The following is a 21,115-nucleotide window of genomic DNA, read 5'->3' on the forward strand; positions in this document are numbered from 1 at the left end:
ATCATTCCATGATGCTGAAGGGAGTATCAGTAAAAGACCATCAATGATACTGTCTCGAGTTCCAGAATCTCGAATCAAGAAAGCAGATTGCAAAAGTAGCTCTTAAAATAATCTCTATCACGAGATGAAAAGTTATGGAGCTAATGGCCAACATATCCGCTGGACCGGTGGATATGGCCCAAATCCTCGAATATTAACAGGTGTCTGCAGAGATGGTGGTTATGATTGTAATCTACCTAAATTCCGTGGATTATAGTGTGGTTCCAGAGGATTGGAAAGTTGCAAATGCTTTGACGCTCGACTTTCTTACAATGGCACAGGAATGTGTCATTCATTCTGCTGAGTCCATGCCAGCTCCCAGTAACGCTATCCGGTCAGCCCCATTCCCCCTCTCCTTATTTCCCTATAGCCTTGCTACTTTCCATCACATGTCCATCAACTCCCCTCTGATTTTCGGTGCTATTTACCTACACTGGGATGTAATTCACAGCAGCCAATCCACACATTTTAGGGAGGAGGGAGAAAACTATAGTGTTCTGTACAAAACTCACAGGTCACGTGAAGAACATGCAAACGCTATACTTTGCACCTGAGGTCAGGATCAAACCTAGGTTCCTGGAACTCTCGCAGGCAGAAGTGCTAATCGCTGTGTCAACCTGCCCATCCACTCCAATACCATGATGTGTACTATTCAAGAAAGGATGGAATCAAATAAAAGGAAGCACTGAAAGGAAATGCCTAGGGTTTTCCTTAGCAGCTTCAAATGCCTGGATGTTAACATATTGGTTGACCAGTCCTAGGCTCAGAACATAGATGTAATCATGGAGGAGGTGTGCCTGTGTCTCTACTTTATTAGCAGTTTAAAGAGATTTGGCTTGTCACCAAATACTCTAACAAACATTCACTGATTGGCAGTATCAGAGCATGGTACGGCAATTCCAATACACAGGAACGCTGGAGGCTGCAGAAAGTAGTGGAATAAGCCCACTCCATCACCAGCACAACCCTCCTACCATTGATGGCATCTACATGAGGTACTACTTCAAGAAGGTGGCTTCTATCATCAAGGCCTTTCCAGGCCATGCCCTTTTCTCGCTGTAACTAGAAAGCAGGAGGTACAGAAGCCAGAAGTGGCTTGTCACCAGGACAGGGACAGTCTTCCTCGACAACAAAGAACACAAAATCCACTTTTGCACGACCGTGGGCTTGCTTTCTAATTGTGTTCAGCACTAATGTGGTTTTTTTTTGCAGTCTCTTTCCTTTTCACTCTTTTGTATTGCTTAAGTTAAATTAATTTATGATTTTTGTTTTGAGTCTAAGTGGATACGATGCTGCTACAAGCAAGCTTTTCTTTGCACCAGTACTTCACGGTATTATGCATATGACAATAAACTGGGCTTTACTTGACTTGAATTGGAAAATGGTGGATTCCATGCTGAAGGAGGCAATAGCTAGACTTTTATGGAAACTTACATTTTGGCCAGCTTCGCCTCTCCTTCCAGGCTCACCCTATTTTTACAACAAAAAGCAAATAACGACATTTAAAAAAATCACACACTTTCAGAAATCTATTAAAATTTACAATCCATGTGACTAACAAGAAAGATCACTGCTTTGTGCCAATTATTTATTTTGATTTCACTCAGTGCCTTCTGACCCTCAAGAATGCTAGAATGTGCTAGCATTCAATTCTGTTTCCATATCCTCTATAGAATTTTAGAGTTATAGACTGTATTATTCTAAAACAAAATTAAATAGAATTTTTCCTAATATCTCTCCTATCTGTGATAAATGTCAATATCACTTGGCTAATTTAACCCATACTTTTGTAAACTGTATAAGAATTAAAAATTACTGGATGGATATTTTAAAAATAATCTCTGTAGTCGTCAATATCTAGATGGATCCTGACCCTAAATTAATAATATTGGGCATATCAGAACAATACCCAAAACTCACAATAAAGAAATTTCCTTGATTACAGTATAATAATTGGGAAAAAATTGATATTAAAATTTTGGAAAAACCCAACAACCCCCACAATCAAGATGTGGATTATGGAGATGTCAGAGACCTTACATTTGGAAAAAATTAGATATGTCTTAATTGACAAACCAGAATTATTTATTAGAATATGGTCTCCATTTATAGATTATTTGTAGGGGTAGATTGGACCGGCGCGGAGGCCGGACTGAAGCCTGAACCCAGGACTAGATGAATAGTTACGTACTCTGACCTACGGAACTATCTCCCAAGTTGTATTATTGATAGTTTATCCTATTTTTCTAATTTCTTTCTTTCTTTCTTTATTTTTCCTATCTATAAATATAAATAAATAATTAGAGGCAATGTTAATAGGTAACCGATAAAGGAGGATCCCAGCTACTTTGGTAACTGGGTCCCTGGAAACCTGGATATTTAATATGTAACCATTAAACAAAGTCTGTACTGGTTTGGATTATGATATGCAGATGCCTCTAATTAAAATTTATTTTTAAAAAAAAAGTTTTTTTCTCATTTAGTAATTAATGATAGCACTTTCTTGAAAGTCAGAGAACTATGAATTTGAGCCTCACTCCAGGAATTGTGTTATCATCCCTTCTGATATTCTGCCATCATCCAATAACAAAACAGATTATTTTGTAACTGGTCAACAGGGATATATTGTGCACAAATTAGCTGTGGTGTTTCCTATATTACAATATCCTGCTGGCAATAAAGGAATTTGAATGTCCCAGGACTGTTAAAGGTATAATATTAATTTAATTTATTTCAGTGAAGCCCCATAGTTATGACATTGTTGAATTTCTGCCAATTATGCCACAGTTAAACATATAAACCCTCACCTACAAAACAAACTGTATATGCCTACGTTGCATCCAATGTCTTGATGTCTCATCACACTGAAATCTAGATATCTTTACCACAGATTTCAGTGGAATGAAAGGCATCATAAAACATGGATTGAACTGCTTGCTCTATCTTCACCTATAAAAATAAGTAATGTTGCATAAGGTCTTTGTAAGATATTTTTCCCTAAACACCATCAATCTCTAGATTTGCAGAGCAAATAGGAATTTTACATAGAGAAACCATGCTGTGCTCAAGATGGTTTGACTGGTCAGTGGCAATGTTTATTCAATGCCCATAATTACTAGACAGAGCCCCTAGTGGTTTGATGCAAACAACAACAATCATCCAAGATAGACACAAATGGTGGAGTAACTCAGCGGGACAGGCAGCATCTCTGGATAGAAGGAACGGATGACATTTTGGTTCAAGACCCTTCTTCAGACAGAGCATCAGGCGAGAGGGAGTTACAGATAAGAAAATGTAAGAGATCAAAAGAAATGCAGATCAAGGAAAATGTAGAATAGACCATTGTTAGCTCAGAGAAGGTGACAACAAAGCAAACAGGGATACAATGTAATCTGTGGGACAGTCAAACCGGTCTGAGAACTGGGAAGGGGGAGGGGTGGAGAGAGAGGGAAAGCAAGGGTTATTTGATGTCAGAGAAATCAATATTCATACCACTGGGGTGTAAGCTACCCAAGCGAAATATGAGGTGCTGTTCCTCCAATTTGCGCTGGGCCTCACTCTGACATTGGAGGATGCAGAAAGGGTAGAAAGGTCAGTGTGGTAATGGGAGGGGGCAATCATCCACATGTTCATGGATATTTCTAGATTCAACTGTATTGGAACCTGATCTGTGCTGAATTGGTGCAACCACTTTAGTAGATCATGAGTGTTGTGATATAAAGCAATACAATTAAACAAGGAGTGAGTCCACTTACTCTGACACCATGTTGTGATTCTGCTGTTTAAATAACCAAAGTCTTACACCGTGATTAAGGTCCAAAGACTTTATTAACATTACAGCATAGGTAACCATACTAGCACGTTACTCTAAAAGTGTGGGAACAAAGCAGGGATGTTTACTGTTAAGCTAGTGGGCGTAGCTACAAAGTATGACCCATAACATGAGTGAGCAAACACTTGCTCTAAGTGCTCTGGTGCTAAGATGAAGATTGCCTAAAGTTCCAAAGGTTGGTGACTATCTAACAAGCCTTGTGTGTAAATCCAGTTGGTGCAGATAGAGAGTATCATTCAAGACATCCTTTCTTACCCACCCAACACACAAAGTAGCTTGACGATGTCCAAGCCTGAATAGGAGCCAATACAGTGGTCATTGACAATGACCTGCGAGGGACTTGAGAAGCTGGGAATGTTGGCTTTTCAGCTAGAAGACCAAGTGAGCTTAATAGTTATATTTTACATTATCCTGATACAGATGGAGAGAATCTGTTTCCACTTCCAGGGGCATCTGTAACCAGAGGGCACAGATTTAAGGTACAGAGCAGAGGAACTTGATTGGAGATGAGGAGAACACTTTCTACATAATAATTTTTTTTGAGCATAAATGATAGGAGGAAGATTTGATTATAATTTGCAAAAGGGAATTGATAGGTGTTTTTCTGTCTCCATGTTAAGAGCATAGAAATGGGTTTGATTTTTCACAATGTCCTCCTACTCTACAGATTGATGTAGTCCAGCAAACTATCAGTTGGTGACATTTTAATTGAAGATTTCATGAAATCGGATGGTACCTACAGCGATCTCTGGACAAAAGTCATTTTTTGAATCAATTAGCTAAGGCTTGTAACTTACCTTTTCTCCCTTTGTATTTCTCTCCTTTCGATCGCCATGTGGGAATATAAATAAATTCAGGTTAGAGATCAAATTACAATATAGCAGAACTCAATCATTTTCTACAATTGTTTTTTTTATTTTATTTTTCTTTGATCCATGTTTATCAATCCATTTTCCTTCTCTATATTTTATCTTAACTTTAAGGATCTCAATATTTTACAACTATTAAAACATGGATTATTTTACTTCATTAATGCTCAAAATCAAAAAATAGATTCAGACTGAAGAAGGGTCTTGACCCGAAACGTCGCCCATTCCTTCTCTCCAGAGATGCTGCCTGTCCCGCTGAGTTACTCCAGCTTTTTGTGTCTATCTTCGGTTTAAACCTTCTTACAGACATCATTATCTTGGTCAGCAGATCTAATTAGCATTTTATCCACGTCAACTCTGTCTATCCCTCTCATCATTTTAAAGACCTCTATCAAGTCCCCCCTTAACCTTCTGCGCTCCAAAGAATAAAGCCCTAACTTGTTCAACCTTTCTCTGTAACTTAGTTGCTGAAACCCAGGCAACATTCTAGTAAATCTCCTCTGTACTCTCTCTATTTTGTTGACATCCTTCCTATAATTAGGCGACCAAAATTGTACCCCATACTCCAGAATTGGCCTCACCAATGCCTTGTACAATTTTAACATTACATCCCAACTTCTATACTCAATGCTCTGATTTATAAAGGCCAGCACACCAAAAGCTTTCTTTACCACCCTATCTACATGAGATTCCACTTTCAGGGAACTGTGCACAGTTATTCCCAGATCCCTCTGTTCACCTGCATTCTTCAATTCCCTACCATTTACCATGTACGTCCTATTTTGATTTGTCCTGCCAAGATGTATGACAAAGAATGAGATCAGCTCTTTAGATAACATAGATATTGCTGAGGGAAATGTGCAGAGTCACAAGTGGGTGTGTTGATGTGCATAAATCTGCATTGGTATATGGACTGATGTACTTTAGTGTGCCCATGTATTAACACTGCTAACTTTCTGAGTGCATCATGTATGTTTGGTGGGCATGTGTTGGCACATGCATGTTGGAAGTTACAGGTGTGTGTGTGGGTTTGTGGGCATCACACGGTGGCATGTTTATCCACTCGTTTAATCGCTGATCGATGTCTTCATGAGAATGGCATCTGTTTCTGTTGCCAACAACAATGCCGCAAAACCCGCCACTTCCTATAACCACATTACTGAGTCTAAGACAACACAGAGGTAGAGGTTTTTTTTAGATCTCGTGCCATGCAAATCAATGGCACAAATGAAGATAGTTGAGAAGTGTTATGACACTGAACTCCCCACTGAAGGGAAGGAAGTAGGATGAAAAGAGAGGAAAAAATGTAATGTTCCTTTCTCAAACCAATTGGCTCTTTAATTCACACACATTTATGAATTACTTTAAAAAATGAAAACCCTGCGATACGAGTCAAAAGCCACAATAAGATTAATTAGAATAAAATATAAGTAAATTAGGAAACAAGAATCAGGTTACAATGTGAGAGAGTGTTGGGGAAAGTGTCACACTTTTGACATCCTGATAATGATTATTGTTTCATACTCCTGACCAGTTTCAAGATGGAGAAGGGGGAAAATAAAATTATTGGTCCTTTGGGGTAAGAACATAATCATTAGTAGTTTCCATTACAAATCTCTTTAATAAATGGCAAAAAAAACACTGTTTGTCTAAGACTGATTCCTGGAATGTCAGGACTTTCATATGAAGAAAGACTGGATAGACTCGGCTTATACACGCTAGAATTTAGGAGATTGAGGGGGGATCTTATAGAAACTTACAACATTCTTAAGGGGTTGGACAGGCTAGATGCAGGAAGATTGTTCCCAATGTTGGGGAAGTCCAGGACAAGGGGTCACAGCTTAAGGATAAGGGGGAAATCCTTTAAGACCGAGATGAGAAAAACATTTTTCACACAGAGAGTGGTGAATCATGGAACTCTCTGCCACAGAGGGTAGTTGAGGCCAGTTCATTGGCTATATTTAAGAGGGAGTTAGATGTGGCCCTTGTGGCTAAAGGGATCAGGGGGTATGGAGAGAAGGCAGGTACGGGATACTGAGTTGGATGATCAGCCATGATCATGTTGAATGGCGGTGCAGGCTCGAAGGGCCGAACGGCCTACTCCTGCACCTATTTTCTATGTATCTATGTTACAAAAGATTACAGACAATATAGGGGGCACGTGGTATTTAAAATACCAAGGAGGAGATAACTGCTCTAAGAACTTGAAATCAATCAAAATAGTTGCCAATTTGCCAACATGTCAAGTAAGTTCTTGGATGAATAGTGATTACTGATCACCATGGAATAGCTTCAAAAGTGTTCTCCAGGATTGTGGATAAACAACAGCGGGATGGAAGCTGTAGTTCCACAATCTCTTATTCCCAGTCAGATGTAACATTTACAGGAAAGGATTTTCAGGAGTCCAAGTCATACGCCAGCTGAGATGGACCATGATGCTGGATCACAGATTCACTCCCAATGGCCAACCCTGCAGCAAGAAACTGGCCAAACGCTGTGCATGGGAACTGCACACTCAGAAAGTCTGTTTAAATTGGAAAGGTCCAAGATGAAAAACAGAAGGATCTATATCTCAACAAAGGCAAGGATGGCTTTAATGTACCATTCCATTACTGTGTGACCCAGGAAGACCCATTGGACCCTAGAACATAAAAGGCAATGATTATGTTCCATAAACAAATAATGTAGAACCAATTATGCAGATCCTTCACTCAGATCATAGATCCATTTAATGAGAACCCTTGCATCACATAATGGAGAAAGGAATGAATTAACAGGATGAGATGAAGGAGATGAAGACAAGGAGAAGGAAGGGAGTGGAGCTTGTGTGGATAATGAATATGCCAACTAATTCAAGCTGCATGTTTTACAAATTGTAGGTTCAATGTAATTCTACATTAATCGTTCTAAACTCTGAATTGCCTTAACGCCAAAATATTTGCAGTGTAAAGAAAGGAAAAAAACACCATAAATGATAGACCACTTGTTAGACCACTGATACCAGGAAGGATGATCTTATGAAATGAGTCAATGCAAAGATACAGTCAAAGCTCATCTCTTACAGGAAGGGAGAGATAAGTAATCTAGGTAAGGTTCTCTGATCAACTTTTCAATATGCCCTCACTGCATTTTTTATGGGACAATAACTCTAGTGTAGTGGAGTTTCCTGTTTTATGGCAGTTGGCTCTGGTGTCACTTCAGTACCACACTATAGCCAGCAGATGTCTCTGGAGAGCAATCTGTAATTCTCATCATGCAATGCGCTGGCCACTCTTGGTAATTATAAATAACCCAGACATATACCAGAATATACTTGTAACTCCATTGTTTAAAATTTAAATAATGGGAAAGAAGGCCACTATATTATTCTATAGAGCTCAGAGAATTCTGGACTGCCTGGCCCAGAAATATGAAAAACATTTTGAAATGTTAATATTTTACAGATACAGTACCTGAGGTGCACATGCTGAAGAAGGGTTTTGGCCCAAAACGTTGCCTATTTCCTTCGCTCCATAGATGCTGCTGCACCCGCTGAGTTTCTCCAGCATTTTTGTGCACAGTGAATACATGACTTATTTGTTCCTCGAAATGTGAATTATATCATTGTACCCTTGCATACTTGCAGGTTCTCCCTTTACAAAAGGAGATTTGGTGGGGATATTCGCTATGGCTACTTGGGATGGTTTAAACTGATCTGGCGGGATGAAAGTCGCGGTGTGGAAGATGAGAAAGTTGGGCAAATGTATTGAAGATAAAGTGAGTTAATCCAGTAGGTGGGATAGGCAGGGGCAAGAAATGAAGGTCTGATAGTCAAAACTGCAAGAATCCTTACAGGCAAGGCAGGTGAACTCAGGGCATCAGTAGGCACTTGGGATTGTGATATCATTGATGTACCTGTCCAAATGTGTTTTAATCTGCATTAAACTCCATTGACCATTCCTCAGCCCATTTGCCCACTGATCAAGATCCTGCTGCAATTTTTGATAATCATCTTCACTATCCACGATACCACTTACTATATCAACAATACAGGGCAGATTAAAAGAGGGTACACTATTTTTAGAATACTGACAAGATTCTGAGAGCAATCGGGACCCAGAGAACATATGGTTAAGCATGTTCCAAATGTCTGACTTTGCACGAGTAAACATGAGATGTACTCACCCTTGGCCCAGGAGGACCACCAGTTCCAGAGGCACCTTTTGCTCCCTCGCCACCCGGTTCACCACAATCGCCCTACCACACAACGAGAAACAAATTTATCTGACCAACAAATAAAGCCATAATTAATAACGGATGCCTATAACATTGCTTCTGTTTAAGGTACTAGGACAGAGTCCAGTCAAATAAACTCAGGAGAGACCCAGTGTCTTAAATTAGTCTTAAATTGACCAGTATGAGAAATGAAAAAATGTTTCACTGTTGAAGATGAGATGCTCTGTTGTGAGTGAGCTGCAGTTTATTGATGAGAGTTGCCAGGAGCATCTTACTGTCTCTATTACAGATTACCCTAGAGCAGAATTTTCTAAATAGCTTCTAGAAATCTATAATCTACAATTTCACTGTACCTCATACACGTGACAATGATAAACCTAAATCTTATTCTATTAACATGCCCTTCTCTTTCTTTTGCCTCAAGAGTGAATTCAGGTTCCCCTCAGCATTGTAACTACACTGCAGGAATAAGCCTCTCCTGAATTCCTGGCTGGATTTATTAGAGATTTGTATGTGCACTTCTCATAACCTAACATTCCACTTATTTTATGAACCCATTCATAATTATAAAAATCTTTATCAAGTCACTCCAGTTTGCTGTGGGACTGGTACTGTCTCTCGGCCAGTTGAGAACCCCCAGCAATTATAAGTAATCCACACACTGCATTTGATACACATACTTACAGGTAACCCAGGTAGTCCAGGCTTCCCCTGCAACAGCACAAATCGCAATTAGTGCACAATTAACAAACCTGCTTAAATTAGTTTTAGTCTCAAGCTAATGTACGCTCCAGAAGAAAATATTATTTCTAAAAAACGTACTTTCTCGCCTTTCAATCCCATTGGACCAATTACTCCCTGAAAGAGGAAAGAGGAGTCACTGATCAGAATCCAAAACACTTTTGCTTTTACTCTCGGAGGTGTTTAAAGATTAGCTGCTAATGAGATCCTCTACATTGGTATGTTCTGGGAGTGAATATCATTACATCGCTTGCTGTCAAACAAAAATCACCATTTATCATCAGTTAATGCTCACAAAATTGCGGAATGATAATGTAAAAATGATTACATATGCTCCCAATGTTTACCAAGGAGCGAGGCGGCAGAATTATTTTATCAAATTGCTTGCCTGACTATTATTTGCAAATCTCTTAGTCGCAGAAACCATAAACACAGGAGGCCATTCACCCCATCATGTCGGTTCAAGCAGCTTGAAAGAGCTGGTGTACCTGACTCCTTGGCTGCTCCAAGGAATATTTGGGCAACCATGTTTATGTTTTTTCACGTGATGTTACAAAATGCCAGAAATAAATGAACATCGTAGAAAGATTAAGAGGGAAATGAGGAAATTGTTGATGCTAGAGTTGAAATTACTGGCTGAAAGTGTCAAGAAGTTAGAAATCCTAATCATATGTAAACTGCACTTTGATGGTGAACTTGAGAGAGGTGATCTGTAGGGCTATGTTTAGATTTACATTTATTATATATAATTGTCACATATGTATGGTGAAACGTTTTGTTCTGTATGCTATCCAATCAAGTCAGATGGTACAATATATAAATATAATGAAGCCAAACTCAAGTATGATAGATAGAACAAAGAGAAAGACAGAGTGCAGGATATAGTTTGCAGTATTATAGTGTGGTAGAGCTGGAAGGCCAAATATCCTCCTGTTTTTGGTTTTAGTTTTTAGTTTTAGAGATACTGCACGGAAACAGTCCACACCGACCACCAATCCTTGCGCACTTACACAATCTTCCGCAAATTAGGGCCAATTTGACATTTATACCAAGCCAATTAACCTACAAATCTGTACGTCTTTGGGGTGTGAGAGGAAACTGGAGACCTCGGGGAAAACCCACACAGGTCAAGTGGAGAACATACAAACTCCAAACAGACAAGCACCCGTAGTCAGGATCGAACTCGGGCCTCTGGTGCTGAAAGACAGTAGCTCTACCGCTACGCCACCGTGCCGTCCTGTGCTGCAAATTTTCTGTGATTTTGTATAATTTTTCTAATAGAGCAAACATCAAAGATTATTGATTTACTATCATATATATATATACAGGTCCAGGGGGCAGGGGATTAGTATTTTGGTGAAGCTGTGGGCAAGTTGCCCTTGATAAAAGTAGGCCTGACCTGGAATCTCAAGAACTTCCAGATCAAATAAGAGGACTCATGTAATGATATATTTCGGACTATTAAGTTCAGATCCTTTGGTTGGAAACAACACCATCTTTACTTTTTACAGGAATTAGCTATTCTTCACCACACCATCAATTTTCCAACAATGACAAGACTATCACATGAAATGGTTTGGTACTTACCAACTCTCCTGCCTTTCCACTATCTCCTTTAAGCCCCATCTCTCCAGGCCGGCCAGGCAAGCCCAGTGGACCCTTTCCGATAATTAGAGAGGACATGAGATATGGAATTAGCAGTTTTATTTTCATTGTTGTGATATCCTCCACTAATATTTAATTCACTGGTTCCACATATCTTAAGGGCCTGTCCCACTTACGCGACCTTCGCTCGCAAATTACGCGACCTCGTGATCGTTTGAGGCGTATGGGCACCGTATGGCCGCGCGGGGCCGGTCCCACTTAGAAGAGCGGAGTTGTGCGGGACTGGTCCCGACATCGCGCGGGGCTCCAAAATTCTTGCAGTGACCGAAATCTTCGTGCGCCAACGGCCTGTCAGCACGCAGGAGCATTGCGGTCGTACGCAGCGTCTTGACGTCGTACGCAGCATCTTGACGGCATACGCCTAGCGCGTGGCTTTGCGTGATGACGTCACTGCCCGACGTGGCGTTGCGTGATGACGTCACCGCCCGACGCCGTGCGACGCCCAAATTCAGTCGGCCTGCCTCCTGCCCAGCTGATTGGTAAGCATGACGTAAATGACGTCACGCACGAACTTAGCGCGAACTTTGCGTGAACTCCGGTTGGTCGCGCCAAACGCACGCAATCGCATACAAGTGGGACAGGCCCTTTAGTTCTTACCATCTTCTGCCAATAACAACACACATAGCCAGCTAAGTTGGGCTGAATGGACTGATAACCTTCTCCCACTAATGTTTGCTGCCCCTCCCCTTCCCCCACAACTGGTATCAGCTAAGAGATGCAAACTTTTACTACAAAGATAGACACAAAATGCTGGAGTAACTCAGCAGGACAGGCAGCATCTCTGGAGAGAAGGAATGGGTAACGTTTCAGGTCAAGACCCTTCTTGCAGTCTGAAGAAATGTCCCGACCTGAAACATCACCCAGTCCTTCTCTCCAGAGATGCTGTCTGACCCGTTGAGTTACCACAGCTTTTTGTGTCTATCTTGAGTTTAAACCAAAATCTGCAATTCCTTCCTACACAAGCTTTCACTACTCTTTCCTACACTACTGCTAAGTGCCTAGCAACGCCTGCCAACACTTATTTGATGACCTCTCCATATCCATCATCTCCATGGTGACATGGTGAATGTGATAACTGTTAACTCCAAGTCAAGCGGTATCCTAATTTGGGTATTTATCTCCAATTCCTTGTCACCTCCGGGTCTAAATGTTGAAACCCACCCAACCTATCTGCAACGTGGGAGCATTGTCACCACTGAGAATCCAGTGAAACAGAGCAAAAATGTAGCACACCGCTTAGAGTGGCTGCTTATAACACCTGAGACCCAGGTTCAATCCTGATCTCTGGCACTATCTTTATGGAGTTGTATTTTCTCACTGTGTTTTCTCCCAGATACTCCGGTTTGCTCAAGATGCAAGTGTTGGAGGGTGCATGGTAGAATTTGGGAGCAGGGAGGATTGTGTCGAAATGAATATGTGGAGAGTTAAACAGGATTTGTGCAGGATCTATGTAAATGGAGAATTTATGGTCAGTGCAAAGTCAATGGACTAAAGGGCCCATTTCCATGTTATAACCATATAACAATTACAGCACGGAAACAGGCCATCTCGGCCCTACAAGTCCGTGCTGAACACTTATTTTCCCCTAGTCCTATCTACCTGCACTCGGACCATAACCCTCCATTCCTTTCCCATCCATATACCTATCCAATTTATTTTTAAATTATAAAATCGAACCTGCCTCCACCACTTCCACTGGAAGATCATTCCACACAGCCACCACTCTCTGAGTAACGAAGTTCCCCCTCATGTTACCCCTAAACTTCTGTCCTTTAATTCTGAAGTCATGTCCTCGTGTTTGAATCATCCCTACTCTCAATGGGAAAAGCTTATCCACGTCAACTCTGCCTATCCTTCTCATCATTTAAAGACCTCTATCAAGTCCCTCCTTAACCTTCTGCGCTCCAAAGAATAAAGACCTAACATTCAACCTTTCTCTGTAACTTAGTTGCTGAAACCCAGGCAACATTCTAGTAAATCTCCTCTGTACTCTCTCTATTTTGTTGACATCCTTCCTATAATTGGGCGACCAAAATTGTACACCATACTCCAGAATTGGTCTCACCAATGCCCTGTACAATTTTAACATTACATCCCAACTTCTATACTCATGTTGTATGACCCTTTGATTCTAAATTTCAGATGAAGTAGTACAAAACTAAAAGAAGCTTGGTGATTGAAGAACTCTGAATTTTGTTTACCATTACTTCACAAGACAAGTACATATTAAATATATGCTTGTCTGTGCGCAATATTAAAATATGAGTCATTCCTCTAAGAGTCATGAAGAATAACTGCCTGCATTCGTCAGGCCTGTTCATCCATTACAGCTTAAACAAAAAAAAAAATTAGACCTGATCCATCCTTAATATCAAAGATTATGAAATCAAAGCAACTGGGAGGAGCAGGTAACATGCAGAATATCCATAATCTTCACAAGTTCACGTTATAGTAGTAGAATTAGGCCATTCGGCCAATTGAGTCCACTTCGCCATTCAATCATGGCTGATCTCTGCCTCCTAATCCCGTCATCGTACTGATGAGCAGAACTGGTTTATTGGAGTGAGCATCTTCCTATTCTTATAGTTCATATTTCAGTTTTCTTATGTCTTAGGAAATTACTTCAGAGGATATCTGAGTCTGTATTAAATATAATTTTCCAGTCTATTGTATTTTCATCCGTGCAGAGTTGTTTAACATTAAATTCTCTCGCAATTAGAGGGTGATATTAGCATTCCACGGACTGCTTCAGTCAAAAGGAACTTAATCAGCTCGCACAAAGAGCAATTAAAACAGCAAATCAAAAGTGATTTAATTCTCACCCGTACTCCTCGCTCCCCCGTGTTACCAGGAGGACCCACTTCACCCTAATTAGAAAATACGTCCATGAGTTAACAATTATATTGCAATGGGATCAAATCATTAGCAATATGGTAATGTATGGCATTATTCTTGGAAGTGAAATGGAAAACACATAAGCTGATTGACTGTACCTTGCCCGCTTCACCTTTTTGCCCTTCCTTACCCTGTTAAAAACAAGACAAGAAAATTAAGCTGTACTTTCTGGCTGTGGTAACACTGCGGAATCATCATGTCTGTTTCAAAAGCATTTGTCACAGGTTGTTCCAAATTTTCATTTCCTTTCATTATGCATGGTCTTTGTTCTACGAGGCAGTCAGGAGGCTTAATTCCAAGCCCATTAGAAGACCATGTTCACTCTTAAATTGAAAATAACACTTGATGGCGCAACAAAGCAAGCTTAATGAAGATAAAGAAACAGCAGGCTATACTGCATGCAGGAAAACAGATCTATTAAATATATTCTTTTGAGCTACTCAATGCATTGGTGCTAGACGGCAACTCCCATTAATTGCAACGAAGAGCAATGTGGCCTCTGCATTTCCTAGCGTGCCCAAAGCCTGCTGTCTGTGCTTAATATCTACCAATCCACCTGCCCTTACTCTCTTTCGCCTTATCCTTCTCCTTCTCCTCCTCAGTAATCTGATCGATAAATGTTATCTCAGGTATGGTACTCGCACGTCTGAATTAGATGTTTGTAGGTTCAAGTTACACTTGGGAAACGTGAGCATGAAACTCCAGGCTGGCTCTCTACTGCTGCAATGTGGGAATTATTTTTAATCCACCTGAGGTTCCATACGTCCCCATTTTAAGTCTCTGTGATTTATAAACTCGTGAGGGAAAAAACATGCCTTGTAACATGTAACGGAAAAAGTAAGAAATTTTAAAAAGCAATCCTCTGACCACAAGTATTTTTGGAGGACCATGGAAGGTGAGATGGATGCAACATTAGGAGTATGTGAGATTCTTCTTCAGTCAAAATGTCTCTGCATTGCTGAGAATCAAGAGCTCTGATGAATTCGGAACATTCTTGTAATGAAGACATTGGAGAATTGGTTGGAAAGGATGAACTATCAATGCATAAGTAATATAGACTGGTCCTCTTGCAATATTGGATACAAGGTGGAAAGGATAACAGTGCCACATGAAAAATACTTGGTTCATGGGCTGAATGGTGATAGATAAAGTTAAAAGATGTGTCATAGAAACATAGAAACATAGAAACATAGAAATTAGGTGCAGGAGTAGGCCATTCGGCCCTTCGAGCCTGCACCGCCATTCAATATGATCATGGCTGATCATCCAACTCAGTATCCCGTACCTGCCTTCTCTCCATACCCTCTGATCCCCTTAGCCACAAGGGCCACATCTAACTCCCTCTTAAATATAGCCAATGAACTGGCCTCGACTACCCTCTGTGGCAGGGAGTTCCAGAGATTCACCACTCTCTGTGTGAAAAAAGTTCTTCTCATCTCGGTTTTAAAGGATTTCCCCCTTATCCTTAAGCTGTGACCCCTTGTCCTGGACTTCCCCAACATCGGGAGCAATCTTCCTGCATCTAGCCTATCCAACCCCTTAAGAATTTTGTAAGTTTCTATAAGATCCCCTCTCAATCTCCTAAATTCTAGAGAGTATAAACCAAGTCTATCCAGTCTTTCTTCATAAGACAGTCCTGACATCCCAGGCATCAGTCTGGTGAACCTTCTCTGCACTCCCTCTATGGCAATAATGTCCTTCCTCAGATTTGGAGACCAAAACTGTACACAATACTCCAGGTGTGGTCTCACCAAGACCCTGTACAACTGCAGTAGAACCTCCCTGCTCCTATACTCAAATCCTTTTGCTATGAAAGCTAACATACCATTCGCTTTCTTCACTGCCTGCTGCACCTGCATGCCCACTTTCAATGACTGGTGTACCATGACACCCAGGTCTCGCTGCATCTCCCCTTTTCCTAGTCGGCCACCATTTAGATAATAGTCTGCTTTCCTGTTTTTGCCACCAAAATGGATAACCTCACATTTATATTGACAAAGCATGATCAATGATTTGATTAGATACACCAACTTTCAATTGTAGACAATCATTCTTAATTTAGTGCAGTGATTGAAAGGGTAGAGAAAGCGGATTCAATACTAATTTTCAAATGCAAACTTTCTTAAGTGCTTTAATGGAAAAAATATTGCAGGTCTTTGAGGAAACATCTAAGGAGTGAAAATAATTAAATAGCTTTATCAAGCTGTTAACATAAGTGCAGAGGGCTGTGGCCTTTGTTACATTATTGCGAACAACTGATTCCTTGTGAGGATTATATTTGGTAATCTTCCATCTAAAAATTAATATTGCTTAAATCTATGTAGGAACTAAACAAAGTAAAGCATTGAATTTGATGGAATTAGTTTTAGGAATTAAGATTAGGGGTTTAGACATTAGCTTGTTTATATTACTATTTCTTACAGTATGTGGAGATTATTATTCAGGTTTAGGATCAGATTAGATTAATGTCATATACACCAGGGTACAATGAAACTCCATGATTGCATGAAGCTCATAGAGTAAACTGTAATAAATATTGTTCAGTATTAAATATAACAATAAATACATTGATGAATGTTAAACAGCAGAATTGTGCAAAGACTGACATGCAATCTGAAGTAGTGCAAAAAAAAAGTGCACGTACAGAATAACTGAATGAGGTTGGGTTAAGAGTAAGAAAACATATCCACATCTCTGGGAAGGGGTGACAAATAATTGAGGGGGTGTGAAAGAGATGGAAGCACATGCCACAAAAACCTTTCCAAATTTGCAACCAAAGCACTGACAAGTGAAAGGGAGCTGATTCTCATCCACCATCGCTACATACAAGTGATAGAAATCGACATTGAGTCTCAAACGTGCTGCAACATGCCCGCGTGAATGATGAGGTGCTGTTCCTCAAATTTGCAACAGGCCTCACTATATCAGTGCCAGTGGTCACAGACAGAAAGATCAAAATGGGAGCGGGATGAAGAATTAAGGTATTCAGCAACATCGAGCTCTGTGTCATCCCTGTGGACTACATACTCTGTAAAGTGGTCTTCTAATCTGTATTTGGATCATAAGGAGGAATTCACTAGGTGAATATTGTCCATTTCCCCCAGAGATGCTGCCTAACCTGCTGAGTTCCTCCCGCACTTTGTGTTTTACTGAATGCAGCCTACTCGATCAGAGGAAGTGCAAGTGAATTCCTGCATCATGAATTGTGTAGATGACCAATACAATTGATCACCACTGTTACTTTGGCTTCACCCTAACAGAAACATTCTCTTTGTCCACTCTCATTCAACTTAAAACTAACTTGTTTTCTGACTTTCCCAGTGTTGATAAAGGATCTTTGACCTAAAATATTAATCCTGTTTCTCTTTCCACAGGTTTTGTCTGACCAGCAATTTACAGTAATTTGTTTTAGCCCTGTTTAAAGATCTATCCCATACAAACACAGTCTATTATAATAGCTCATACATGGCCGCTAGCTTTTACTTACATCTTTACCTCTTAATCCAATAAGTCCTGGGTTTCCAGGAGCACCGAGAGTCCCCTGCTTGCCTTCCTGGCCAACTTCACCCTGTTGAAATAGGAATATAATCGGTGCTTTTATTTGCTATTTGCTGTTAACCAAATATTGTCGGCAAAGTGGAAAGTAGAGTATCATTGAGTGTGAACAGCAAAATTTGAGCTCACCTTTTCACCCGGTCTACCCGATAAGCCAACATTGCCCTGTTGAAATAACAGAAGTGAACAATTCATGAGGACACATTATTATCAATGCCCATTAAACTGTTCTGCAATTTCCCCTGCAAACATGTGACATATTAAGCTACAGTATTATTAAAGCTTTATTTCAGACACAGGTCCATATAACACATCAAACAGTACAAAGAATTTACAAAGATACATTAAAAAATTGCATATTAGCCTAAAATATATATAAGCTATTGCACCAATGCCGTCTTAGCCTAGAAGTGAATCTATAGCAGCTTTTCAGAGGGCTGACTAGGGCTTCAATTATGTGGTTCTCTGATTTGTCCAGGCGACACATAAAACTAAACATCAGCTGTCTTAAGAGTGCCTCACAGGTTGGCACTCTAGTGGACACAAACAATTGACTGGCACTATGCCACCTAGGGACACGAAGTAGCAACCTCATTGCATCATTGTATGCAACCTTAAGCCTCTGCATACTCTTTTTCTTATAATTAGACCACAATTGAGCAGTATATAACGGTGTGATGTAGGTTCTGAACAGGGAACACTTCACAGAATCAGAGCACATATAAAACTTTCTTATAAGCATGTTGGCTTGAAGATAAATTTTACAGCGCTGTCGGTAGAGGTCTTTGTCATCCTTCCAGTCATCAGATATGACATGACCTAAGTATTTAATTTCCTCACACACAGCAAGAGGACTGTCTGACAAATAAAAGGTCGGAAAAGTTGATTCCCTGTCCTCAGCGCTTCTAATTACCATTATGCGGCTTTTCTTAGCGTTATACTTAATGTCATAATCAAGGCCATACTGAGAGCACACCTTCAGCATCTGCTGCAGCCCAGCACTATATGGACAGAGCAGGACCAGGTCATCTGCATACATCAGATTACATTAAGTGCCCAACAGTAACAAAATAATAAACATATGTTTATTGTGAAACTATAAATGACTATTTCTCTTATTACAATATCATCAATATAACATCTCAAGATGGTCCACAGGAACGTTAACAAACGCAGATTGTGCAGGAGCATGTTGGAATTGCTTGGGCTAGAGGTTACAAAGGGCCAATGTGGATCTCAACATGAATTGAGCTGAGGCAGAGTTTAAGTTGGTAAGATGCAGATATTGCAACCTGTTCCATCAAAGGAACAGGATCTAGCTTAGACCAATAAGTCTTAGACCAATACCACCTGGTGGCGCAGTCAGCGATGGCAGCCTTGCCAATGGTCTGTCGGTCTTTTCATCTGTTTTGTTATTTTTAGTGTGTTTTAAAAAGTTTGTGTTAATGTTCTCTGGTTTGTTTTATGTGGGGGGTGGGGATGGGGTTTAATCTCTTTAATCGTATCTCCGGTGGCTCTGCGGCCTAACATCATGGAGCTGGCGTCCTTGCTCGGGATTGACTTTGAGCCCCACCGCGGGGCCGTGGACTTACCATCAGAGCCTGCGACCGCTTGCCTGGGATCGACGCTCGACGTGGATTTCACCATCGAGGAGCTCGCAGTCTCGGGTAGAGACTGATGTCGGGAAGCTCCAAGCCGCAGAAGGTTCGACCAGCCCCAACCCGGGGTCCGATCGCCCGGCGTGGGGGAGCTGAGATCCCCCCCGATGCGGGAGCTTGATCATCCCAATGCGGAGGGTCCGACCGCCGGCTACGGGAGCCAAGATCATCCTGTCAACGGAAGGCTCGAGGCCCCTGACCGCGGGAGAACAAAGAAGGGAAGTGATTTAACTTTTTTTTCGCCTTCCATGACAGTGAGGAATGTGGCGGAGTCGCTGTGGTGGATGTTTATGTTAAAATGTATTTTGTGTGTTTTGTTGCTTTTTATTGGTATGACAGTATGGCAAATCAAATTCCTCGTATGTTGCAAAACATACTTGGCTAATAAAGTATGATTATGATGTGTTAAAATGGCACCATTAATGCTTTCTGAGAGAAATTAATTTGTACAATTGGAGGTTCCTGAAGGTCTCTTGGTGAAGGCGTAACAGTCTCTGGATGTTTGCATTTTGTGGAGTCAGAAAGAGGAGAGTCCTTAACGACTGTTAAACTGAGTGAACAAGAGGAACTGTCAGCACCAGCTGTTGCTTTGTTAATACACAGTATAGCTCCTTAGAACTGAGTGGGATAATGGATCTGGAAATTACTAACATGTCCAGTCCTAATGCTGATTATATTTTAATGTCATTTGTCATAAATACGATGATATAATTTCTCAATTTGCTTTAAATCATTAGTGGGAGATATTATATAGTGTTTTGCATATTCCTGCATTTAGTTGCAGTTGTTTGGTGGCATAAGTAACTTCCCACTCAAACGTCAATCAGCAGACATTTTACTTAGACCAAATTAAATCTCCTGTGCCATTGTTGTTATCAAGTCTTTGCAGGTCAGATATGGTGTTGTTAGATATGCAATAAAAATTTCAACCTCGAACTTCGAACTTAGCAACAACTTTCCGGTGTTGGAAAGTTAATTTTTCCAAGCCAAGCAACTAGCAACTAAGTGAATCTGACAATACAGAATAGGTATCAGTATTAATTTAGATAGAAGATAGTAACAAATAAACAAAGATCACTTGAGCTACAAAGCACAGAAACGGGTTGTTCGGTACAGCACATCATACTGATTTTCTGCCCATCTAAACCAGCTTAAATCTTGGTTGGCATTGACAAGCTGAGCCTAAGGCACTGTTTCCATGCAGTATGATTCTATGACTCTAATCCCCTTTGCCCATTTTAAGTCCATGTCCTCCTCCACCGTGCCTATTTAACTGACTATCTAAATGTCTCTTAAACGTGTAGTGACTGTATCAGACTCCACCACCTTCTCTGGCAGTTTGGCTTGCGTTTAACATTGTCAGGTGTACCGAGATACAGTGAAAAGCTTTGTTTTGCATGCTTTCCATTAGTAGGCCCCCCTCGGTCATGACTGACCATGGGTGATGCATCCTGGTCGGATGCAAGCCTGGGTGATGTCATATGGAGGACAGGCTGTTGCCCATGCAGCACGTCCCCCCTCTCCACGTCGCTGATCGATCTAAAGGAACAGCAGGGCCGTTACAGTTTGGCACCAGCGCCGTCGTAGGAGCTGCCAGAGTGAGGTTGTAGACAACGACGAACTGCCTTAGGGGCTCTGATTCCGGA

At 40.8% G+C, this 21,115-nt stretch overlaps 1 protein-coding gene across 2 annotated transcripts in view; it reads right to left on the minus strand.

The window, feature by feature from the left end:
• LOC116985343 (collagen alpha-1(VII) chain-like) overlaps positions 1-21,115 on the minus strand; it is a 278,255-nt gene that overhangs the window by 131,594 nt on the left and 125,546 nt on the right. Inside the window, exons 46-55 of one of the 2 annotated variants that reach the window (XM_033040083.1) lie at positions 17,941-17,976; positions 17,744-17,824; positions 14,355-14,387; positions 14,184-14,228; positions 11,284-11,355; positions 9,778-9,813; positions 9,640-9,666; positions 8,905-8,976; positions 4,669-4,692; positions 1,474-1,509 (exon numbers count right to left, since the gene is read on the minus strand). In XM_033040083.1, the coding sequence (XP_032895974.1) occupies positions 1,474-1,509; positions 4,669-4,692; positions 8,905-8,976; positions 9,640-9,666; positions 9,778-9,813; positions 11,284-11,355; positions 14,184-14,228; positions 14,355-14,387; positions 17,744-17,824; positions 17,941-17,976 (462 nt within the window). The remainder of the gene's footprint in view (positions 1-1,473; positions 1,510-4,668; positions 4,693-8,904; positions 8,977-9,639; positions 9,667-9,777; positions 9,814-11,283; positions 11,356-14,183; positions 14,229-14,354; positions 14,388-17,743; positions 17,825-17,940; positions 17,977-21,115) is intronic. The other variant, XM_033040084.1, reaches the window with a different exon arrangement.

The sequence above is a fragment of the Amblyraja radiata genome, chromosome 21 (assembly GCF_010909765.2).
Source record: "Amblyraja radiata isolate CabotCenter1 chromosome 21, sAmbRad1.1.pri, whole genome shotgun sequence".
Classification (NCBI taxonomy): Eukaryota; Metazoa; Chordata; class Chondrichthyes; order Rajiformes; family Rajidae; genus Amblyraja; species Amblyraja radiata.